Raw genomic sequence first — 10,000 nt, 5'->3', positions numbered from 1 at the left:
CTTTAACTTTGTAATAACTTCATTCAGCTTCAACTTTATAAAAAATCCATTCAACTTTCACTTTATAATAACTTCATTCAACTTTAACTTTTTAACAACTTCATTCAGCTTCAACTTTATAAAAAATCCTTTCAACTTTCACTTTATAATAACTTCATTCAACTTTAACTTTTTAACAACTCCATTCAGCTTCAACTTTATAAAAAATCCATTCAACTTAACTTTATAACTTCATTCAGCTTTAACTTTGTAATAACCCCATTCAGCTTCTCCTTCCAGTCATCCTTCCCCTCTCACTCGCTCTGCTCCCTGGTTGCCGGGCAGGTTTGCACCTGTACTACGTGGGCGGGGAGGTGTACGCAGAGTGCCTGAGCGACAGCAGCATCTTCGTCCAGAGCCGCAACTGCAACTTCCAGCACGGCTTCCACGCCACCACGGTGTGCAAGATCCCCAGCGGCTGTAGCCTGAAGATCTTCAACAACCAGCTGTTCGCCCAGCTGCTCTCGCAGTCCGTCAACCACGGCTTCGAGGTGGTCTACGAGCTCACCAAGATGTGCACCATTCGCATGAGCTTCGTCAAGGTAACGCCGCGAAACGCTGCCCAGCCTCACAACAACATACTCTACTTTAAACCAATTACTAAGGCCATAGTGTGATGGGATTTATGGAATTATATATATATATAAGAGAGCCACATCGGCTGCTATGGAAACATTTGTTTCGTGAAAGCCTCATACAGCCATAATATATACTACCAACAGCCCATGAAGTAGGCCTCCAGAGAAACAGATAATCCAAATAAAAAGTGATGGTTATGATATTCCACAACACAAATTGACCCGTAACTTGAGGATAATGTGAATGAATAGCAGCCAAGGGAAAATGCGAGAACTTAAGAAAAAGGAGAATGTTTTTAATCGCCAACTTTTGTAGATTGCAAGTGTAAATTTCTAATCTGTGCAATAGGAGCCGGTTAATAATGTTCCTGAGAACAATGGGGAAACTGAATCCCTTGCTCAACCAGGGAAACACAACGTCCTGCTACTGAGTCTATTACTGTGCTGATGCTCCGTATCTACCATTGGTCCGCCAGCATCCTTAATATCATACAGGGCTAATTACAAGTTAATCCTGTAGCCTTCTGATTCAATTTCCTCAATGAGCCTCTTGCAGTAACGTAATACACTTTTATCACTGCCCTGGATTCTGGTCCAGGGATGGGAGCCTGCCAAAACAGACCACACCTGCACATAGGACCTACATAGAGCCTGATGCACTCATGCACATCACAGAAATTCACCAGACACATGTGGTCAAATCCGCCTTTAACTGCTTATCCTTAAACCGTCACATATTTAATCAATTTTGTTTCAGGGCTGGGGTGCGGAATACCACCGCCAGGACGTCACTAGCACCCCCTGCTGGATTGAAGTGCACCTGCACGGCCCCTTGCAATGGCTGGATAAGGTCCTGACTCAGATGGGTTCCCCACATAATCCCATATCTTCCGTGTCATAACACACCAACACACTCTTTTCTCTATTGCTCTCATACACACAGGTATACACACACGTAAGATGTGTCTGAAATGTTTTTTGGTTAACCAGTGTCCCAATACCAATATCAAATTTGGTATCGATTTTAGAGCATTTGAAATATCCCACGATGCACGCCGATGTGATTTGATGAACACCTGTAAAAGGTGAATAGTGAACAGTGGTGCTTCGGGTCAGACATATGAAAGTGCAAGTAAAAGAGAACAAGGTTTGATATGCAAATGTGACATGTATTTTAGTACTACTATTCCATTCTGACTGGGCCGCTTCTCTCATTTCACAGTAGGACTGTTCTTTCATTTCAACAGAAGTAGGTTACAGTGTGTGTGCTTCTTCTCGTTTGCGTTGTACCAAATGCACTCCGAGACAATGAAATGGGATAACATGTTGGTACGAGGTCTGTTAAACTGTTATTAGTTTGTATGTGAACTTGTGTATTATATACTATTTGAATATGTATAAAATATATGAACCGATTGCTTTTTACTTGTCGAATTCAAGGTCCTGTCTTGTCTTTATTCTATTTTCAAAGATAGGCAGAGATATACAGTATATAAATACATATCTACACACATTATCGGCTCATAGAATAGAGTGTCTTTGGGCAGAGAAGCAGAGAAGTTGCCTCTGCAGAAATGGAATATGACATTCGTGCGTTTTGATCAGTGTGTAATCCCAACAAACTAAGAATATTGTTACCTTATAGTGAGACCTCTTCCATGGAGCCATTTTCCTATAGTAGCTCAGAAGGGACAAACGGCTCTGACAAGGACTGCTGTTCAATGAACAATCATAATCGCTAACTTTATTGTAAGCAATGAACTATAGTCTAACTTCTACTTCTACTACCATTACTACTACAGCTAGTGCCACGACTACTACTATCTTCCAGTTTTGACAGTATTACAGTTTAGCTTTCAGCTTTGACACAATGTATTTCAGCACTTTGCTCCTTCAGGTAATGCAATTCAGCTTCAGTCAGTTTTAGACGTCAGCTTCAAGGTGTTTCACGCACGACAGGCAAGATGGATTCACACAACCCGACAGAATCACAGAAGGGAAGCCCTGATTGGTCAGAAATTAGATGGGGGCTGGCCTAAAATCGGGAGACAGGCATGCCAAATTACACACAAACAATAACTTAAATCTCAATTTAAATACCAAACCTTAGTTAATAACAGATTAGTGGACGGAAAATATTTGCCCCACACACACTGCATATTAAACGCTTAAAATAAATAATTGGCTTACTGCCTGACAAAAAAACAAACACATGTAACCTGTAGAATTCCTAGAGTCCGTCAAAGTCAATATCATGACAAGCACCGAATCCAAGCGATGACAGGACAGTTGGGAAACCTGGAACGTCACTTGCTGTGGTCGCCCCCAAAATCCAAGGAAATCCCACCTGTGATGACTAGCGACCATGGACAACCTGCTGTGATTGGCTAGCACGCCGGGAAATCTAGCTGTGATTTTCTAGCAACCCGGGAAGTCCGGCTGTGATTGGCTGCGGCTTTGGGTGACCAGGAGCTTCTGCTGTTGCTGAAGGAAGCTGATGACCTCCGGGCTCCTGAGTAATGACTAGTAGCAAACACACACAGACACACAAAATCGGTCAAAAGTGCTTCTCATAGCACATGTCCGTTGATGAAAGACCAACATTAATCTATAAATCTATCTGATATGGAAAACGGAGAAACAGAGAACTATTTACGTCACTGTTGCCATAGTGAAAGAATAACAAACTAAACACCATGACAAGGAAGAGCCATAATATGCTTTGATGTCCCGAATTAGTCGAGGTGACGTACCAGTCTCTTTTGGTTGAGCACCTGCTCTATCAGGGAGGGTCTGGCAGGCCGGTCCCCTATGGTGCCAAGGCGCTGCTTGTTCACGGACACAGGCCGCTCCTCAGCCGTCTCCTGAACACACACACGCGCGCGCACACACACACGTCAACGGAATGTTTATGGTTTCGAGGGCCGGGTTTGAAGGGTTTGCGACTCAACGGGACCGTGTCTCGACTAACCGAATAGTGGTCATGTACGGATGCATAATAGCTTTAATCACAAGGGTGCAAGGGCGTAGGAACCGGGGGGGACGGAGGGGACGTGTCCCCTCCAATATCGGAGACAGGCGCATTTGTCCCACCTAAAAGTTATACCGGATCTGTCAGGTTTCCGATATGTCCCCCCCCCCAATGTTAAACTCATTCCTACGCCCCTGAAAGGGTGTATTGGCGTGAAACGCTACCCACACACTCACATCAAGTTTCCCACTCGACAGGGCCTGGTCACTCTTCTTCTTCTTGTACTTGTCTTTGTACATCTTGTTGCGGTGCTTTTTGCACATCCAGGGCTTCCTCTGCTTGGCCACCTGCGTGGTGGTCTCGGTGCAGCCCTCGTAGGTGCACTGCTTGGGGGCGTTGTCGCCCTCCGACGCGTCCTCGTCGTTGAGCTCCTCCGGGCTGGCGGCGCTGTCACGGGGGTCCGAGGTGTCCAGCATGTCGGCCTCCTCGTCCGCGTCGTCCATGTCGTACGAGAACATGTTGTTGTCCGACTCCAGGGGCGTGATCACGTTCCTGCTGTCCACCACGCCGCTCTTGTTCACGTAGTACCGCTGTCCGTCCTTGGTGAGCAGCAGGGTCGACTCTTTGTCTTTATTGCCACCCGCCGCCGAGCTGTCGTCTTCGCTCATGTTTGCGGATTCCAGATCAAGCTGTTTTCTGGGCTCCTTGTGATATTTATTATGTAAATAGGCCGTGTCCGTCTGTCCGTGGTGTCAGCGTTGTCTGTGTGTTCGCTCGTAGTGGCGTGCGGCGAGATCCCGTAGCTTAGCACAGGGACCGACGCGCGCTGAGCGCATTCAAGCGTATGAGATGAATTAGGGATGCGACTCGAGCATTGTTTCATTAGCTCTTTATCAACACGGGTCGGTGTTGTCTGCAGCGCAGCGCATCGCAGCCCTCAGCACCCCCGGACGGCTCGTATGATAACAAGGCTGTTCTTCTTCGGCGGAAGAATGTAGTTCCGTGTCGCTATTCCTTACGCACGCTGCCCCCTAGCGGCGGGACAGAAAAGTGGTGAAATTGAGTGTGTTTGGAACCAGAGCCATTATAGAGAAGGTCCCTAAGGTTACTGTTTTTTTGGTTTCTCTCTTGGTTTCTCTAAATGCTTTTCTCGATTTATTTGTTTTCATGACCTCTCCCTCTTTTGTTGTGTCTATCTTCTTCATATGAATATGCATGCTAAATGTTATATGTAGGATAGAGATGTGATATGTATTGTAAAGAATAACCAGTGGCATTGCGTTGTTATACAGTTTTTTTATTAGGAATATTTTTGCTAGACCATTTGAACAGATACATGTATTAATATTGCAATGGATTCTAATGCTGTAGCACATTAGTGAGCACAAGTTTAAAAAAAATCCACATTTGTGCTTTAGCGTGTCAATTTCAACAGCATGATTATTCCAATGTTATAAGCTGGACATTATGGAACACATATTTTATATCTGTTCTGAACTGTAAGGGCTCCTCATGAAATGTTATGAAAAGAGCTATAAAGTATAGCTCATTGCTTTGTATAGGTTGATGCAGACCTTTTTTTTTCTTTCCTTTGCGGATTCCGGCGAAGATTCAAAGATAATGGATTGTTAACTATTAAAAAAAATGAAAGTATGTTATTTACGAAACGTACAAACTATAATACCACGAAAGCTTATAAGAGTAGGCTACTGTATTCACTGTGTGATGAACACTGTCGACCATCTGTCTGTCATGCTTGTGATGAAGATGACACGGTACGATGGACATGATTCATATCCTCTTGTTTTTTCACTGGGATGTTTTGAAATGTTTTTCAGATGGTAATGATAAACCGCCTAAGCAGTTTATGAGAAGTTTATCACAGCTGCATCCAGTCGTCAGCTAGTTTCAGCTAAAAATCTGCATTTAAATCTGGATCAAAATCACAAAACACAATATCGTGTTTACGCAAATATGATAAGATCATATTCACTTTTGGGGTTAAAAATCACAAAGGTAATGAAACATTGATGAGTTTGCTACAAGCACTTGCTATTACTGTTAGATTCAAGTTGTTAATTCAAGTTAACATTTACCGCTTCATAAGAATAGCCCGGAGCACCCAAATCAACCATTATTATGAAAATAGTGGTTTGTGCAAAACATGAAGGGCACTCAAACCTTAGACGGAGGGCATCGTTTACCAGGTAATGGTGCAGCATGACATTGTTGAATCCTCAAATCGATTGAGCAATAAAAATACATTTGCACACTTTTTTTTTAATATACTTCTGTCACCGTTTGATTTTACGCTGTTCAGGCGCTGGGGGGTGAGGGGGGGGGCCAGCATATCCTAAAGACACGAACGAGATCTACGTCTACACAGTTGTATTTTGTCATCGCCTCCATTTCACTGGAGCTCTTCTGCCGAGTCCGCACACAAAAAAAAACATCTTCTTTTATGAAAAAAAGGCAAATACAGTACATACTAATAAAAATTACGTGAGAAAGGTAAAGAGATAAATAAGGTTCAATAAAAACATGAACGCTTTTGTCCGTCGCGTGTACCCTTATTGCCTTGTGGAGCATCTTCATCATCTTCATCTTCATCACCGTCACGCCGCAAAGGCGTCTGAGCGCCGAGCCCCGATCATCACAGAGAGGGGGGCCCCTCTCTCGCTCCCGGAGCTCCGGAACGTCTACTCGGATTAGGGAACGCTGAAGACCCGTTGTCGCAACCCTCCCTCCCGCCACACATCATGTGTATTATATATTCCGATTTTTCTCTTTTTTTTTAGGCCGTTTTTTTTCTTTTCTTTTTTTACATTCTCCTCTTGTCTTTACGTTTTTTTTCCGTTGCCAGCCCTCCGCCTCCTCATTCGGCCATCTTTGCTTCTCTATAATGTCTCTCTACAATGTCTCTTCCCCCCTGTCCCCCGTCCCTCCTCACCCTCCTCCTTCTGGAGGGGCGGACGAGGACTGATGTCTCCCCCTCCCCCCCCCCTCCCCCCTCCCCAAACAGAAAAGAGAGGAGAGGCCAGGAAGGTGAGGGGGTCCCGGGCTCCAGAAGGGACCCCTGGGCGTCCCCCGGGTCGGACTGGAGCCCGGGCGGGGTCGGAGGGGGCTTGGCTGGGGGTTGGGGGTCGGAGGGGCGGGCGGGCCCGAGGGCAGGAGGCCCCGGGCTGTGATTGGGCGGTGCGTCCCTGGTCGTGGGGGTGCTGGGTGTGGGCGTGGTCGCGGTGGTCGGCGTGGCGTTCTGCGGCAGCGGCGGGATCACATTCGGGTGGCGTCTTCGTCGGAGAACCGGCCCCTCCTGATCAAGAGGGGGGGCCTGGGGGGGGGGGAGGGAGAGGAGGAGGAAATGACATCATGAATCATGCATCCGATACAGCAGGAGGAGCTCCACAGGTTGACCAGTCAGACCTGACCTTTCTGTATGACGGCAGGACGGAAGCAGTTCACAATTTGATGAACGTGACGATGACTATGTTACAGTAAAGTGAATCATCCGCTTCAGGGAAGCGGCAAGAATAACAACGAAGGAACCAAACATTTCCGTGAAATGGATGCATATTGATGAACATTTGTTTTTACACCAATGTTCAGTAAAATGTAGCGGGAATTCAGGTTCTGAAAGTCAAAGTCCTCAACAAAAGGTTTGCATGCGGATGGATTTTATGCCCTTAGCACTGACCTAGAACTACAACTATTGATTGGAAATCCGCAGTCTGGCGGGGGACCTTTGGGGGACCACACCAATGGGGGACCTTTGAACTGGTCGCCAAAAGATTGGTGGGTGACCAATCACTGATCAGCAACCTTTTGCATTCAATTCATCAAAAGAGGGAGACACGACAGAGGTCAGCCAGGACAACACAGAGGGACAGACAGAGGGACATGGGGGGCGGGGCTACTGATGGAACATCTGCCCTTGTCTGGGGAGATGAAAGGAGGAAAGGCAAACAGCCAGGGTATGGGGATGCCTCAGCCAATCACAGAGTGCGCAAAGGACATCAAAGACACACACGGACGCAAGAGCCAATCAAAGCGCAGCGCACACAGGCTGAAAGGAGGGTGGGGGTGAAGGGGGGGGGGGGGGGGGGGGTCTGTTTGTTGTATGTGACCGGTGGGGTCCCGTTTCTATGGAAACCTGGCCTACCTCATCCAGTACATGGCCGGGTGTTGGTAGAAGTCCAGGGAGCCGGATCTCTGCATGGAGAAGCTGCCGTCCAGCTGAACACAAAGAGAAGGCAGCACGTCAACCCACAGATAGCAGCACACCCTGGGCCCCGGCGGAGCCTGCGGGGAACAGACGGCCTCTTTACAGCGTCCTCCTGTAATCACAGAGGGCCCGCCGCCGGAGCTGCTGAGACACCCGCGGTAAATACAAAACACAGGAAGTATTAAGGGGTGGGCAGGAGCTAGGGAGCTTCAGCTCAGGGGGGGTTTCCAGCATGGCCGACCAGCGTAGCTCAGCGACAGTACATTACATAACATAACATTACATTTATTCAGCTGACGCTTTTAAGGTAAGGGCATTCAACAATGAGGCTATAACCGTAAAAAGTGCGAGAATCATTCGAGGACATATAATCAATAAAATAAGCAAAGTTCTTTAAGAGCTACAATGTAGAAACTAAGAACGAGATTCAGAATTTCAAATTTAAATGTTATTATAAAAAATATTCATGACCCAATCAAAAAAGTGACGAATAAATGATAGTGGATGTTATGGTGCTGACAACCATAAGCTGGTTGTCAGGTCACAGGGAGAGGACGGACAGCCCGGCGGGGGTATGGCTGACCTGAGGGCCGGTGTTGAAGTGCTTCTTTATCTTCCCTGCTACAGACAGCTGGTGCTCGTTCTCACACAGGCCCTCATCCTGCAAGGGAGGGGGAGAGGGGAGGAGAGGAGGAGAGGAGGAAGAGAGGAGAGGAGGAGAGGGGAGGAGAGGAGGAGGAGAGGAGAGGAGGAAGGGAGGAGAGGAGAGGAGAAGAGGAGAGGAGGAAGGGAGGAGAGGAGAGGAGGAGAGGAGAGAGGAGAGGAGGGGAGGAAGAAGAGAGGTAAGGAGGAAGAGAGGAGGAGGAGAGGAGGAGGAGAGGGGAGGAGAGGAGAGGAGGAGAGGAGGAGGAGAGGAGAGGAGGAGAGGAGAAAGAGAGGAGAGGAGGAAGAGAGGAGGAAGAAGAGAGGAGGAAGAAGGAGGAGAGGAGGAGAGGGGAAGGGAGTAGAGGGAAGGGAGGAGAGGAGTTGATGAAAGGAAAGGAGTTGGGGAGAAAGAAGAGGAGAGGAGAGGAGGCGCATGGAGAGGGATAAGACGGTGGTCACCCACAAGAAGATATGAGCTTAGTCTTCTTCAAAGCTTATTTTTGTCAACCACTAGTCGGAATCCCTGCAGCAAGGAATTACAACTCGACTAGGCATTCAGCAAAGATGGACACATTTCATTATATTCATCTCCTCCAAATAAAAAACATATTAAACATCAAGGCCACACCCTCGCCTAGAGTATCACTGTCCCCTACAGTACTCACCGTCACCCAAGGGTGCTCCAGCACCTGTAGGGCTGTGTATCTCTGCTCCGACTCCACTTCCAGCATGGACCGGATCAGCTCCTGAAGAACCAGAAACAACCGGGGAGGAACCAGGAAGAACCATGAGAACCACGCAGGGCTTTACCTCAGTGCCCAGCGGAAACGCTCCGCTTTCAGCCGCCGTTTGGCCGTTCACATGTTTGCCAAATGCACAATAGTGCAGAGTAATCTTCCTTCCATGCATTCCAACAACTGAGTTAGGGTGAAATATTAAATTGAAAGATTGATTCAATAATTGCAATTCAATAAATAAAAAAAATATGAATAATTAAATATAACACAGAACAAAGGACACAAAGTCAATCGACTAGATCCATCCCTAATCAAAACGCGTTACAAGCCCTGATGTAAGTTGAGCTAAAATGAAACAAATTGAATTATACAGATTCCACTTAACATAACGCGTAGGAACATTGGCAGAAGCCATGAAGCGATAGATGGTAAACTGTATATCATGGGGGGTCCTCACCTTGGCCGTATCCGAGACATGGTCCCAGTATGGAAGAGGAAACTCCAGCTGTCCCATTAGAATCTGATCAAACAGAATCTCCTGGTCTTCAATACTTCTGAATTTAAAATATAAATACAAATGCCATTATATAACTAAACATACATAGATCACAAATCGATTCAACCAATTTGTTTTTACCTATCGCGTGATCTAATTGAATTTGCGTACATTGCATTCATGCAAAGTACGCGTCTCACGATGTATAAACTAATTCACTTAAAACTGCATTGTGTAACATTTCAACTAGCTTGTCGTTTAAGATTACCCAGACATATCTGTTGTGAATGCTGATCGATAGTGATATCAATA

The 10,000-nt window shown here is 46.4% G+C and overlaps 3 protein-coding genes across 3 annotated transcripts in view; 1 reads left to right on the top strand and 2 right to left on the bottom strand.

The window, feature by feature from the left end:
- smad9 (SMAD family member 9) overlaps positions 1-1,986 on the top strand; it is an 11,084-nt gene extending 9,098 nt beyond the window's left edge. Inside the window, exons 7-8 of the mRNA XM_079738859.1 lie at positions 325-581; positions 1,375-1,986. Of these exons, the coding sequence (XP_079594985.1) occupies positions 325-581; positions 1,375-1,518 (401 nt within the window). The 3' untranslated portion in view covers positions 1,519-1,986. The remainder of the gene's footprint in view (positions 1-324; positions 582-1,374) is intronic.
- A 183-nt stretch (positions 1,987-2,169) lies between these two features.
- Positions 2,170-4,535, bottom strand: rfxap (regulatory factor X-associated protein). The gene is made up of 3 exons (XM_079738860.1): positions 3,825-4,535; positions 3,371-3,481; positions 2,170-3,140 (listed from the first exon to the last, which is right to left on the bottom strand). The coding sequence occupies exons 1-3, from the start codon at positions 4,254-4,256 to the stop codon at positions 3,036-3,038; spliced, it is 648 nt and encodes a 215-aa protein (XP_079594986.1). The 5' UTR covers positions 4,257-4,535; the 3' UTR covers positions 2,170-3,035.
- Positions 4,536-6,861: 2,326 nt separating this feature from the next.
- LOC307077568 (serine/threonine-protein kinase DCLK1-like) overlaps positions 6,862-10,000 on the bottom strand; it is a gene marked incomplete at both ends in the record, with an annotated part of 30,042 nt that continues 26,903 nt past the window's right edge. The window contains 5 exons of the mRNA XM_079738997.1: positions 6,862-6,919; positions 7,748-7,821; positions 8,358-8,471; positions 9,121-9,201; positions 9,650-9,746. Of these exons, the coding sequence (XP_079595123.1) occupies positions 6,862-6,919; positions 7,748-7,821; positions 8,358-8,471; positions 9,121-9,201; positions 9,650-9,746 (424 nt within the window). The remainder of the gene's footprint in view (positions 6,920-7,747; positions 7,822-8,357; positions 8,472-9,120; positions 9,202-9,649; positions 9,747-10,000) is intronic.

The sequence above is a fragment of the Pollachius pollachius genome (assembly GCF_949987615.1).
Source record: "Pollachius pollachius genome assembly, chromosome: 6".
Lineage (NCBI taxonomy): Eukaryota > Metazoa > Chordata > Actinopteri > Gadiformes > Gadidae > Pollachius > Pollachius pollachius.
The sequence above is the reverse complement of the archived record's forward strand: the minus strand, read 5'-3'. Positions and strand labels throughout refer to the sequence as shown.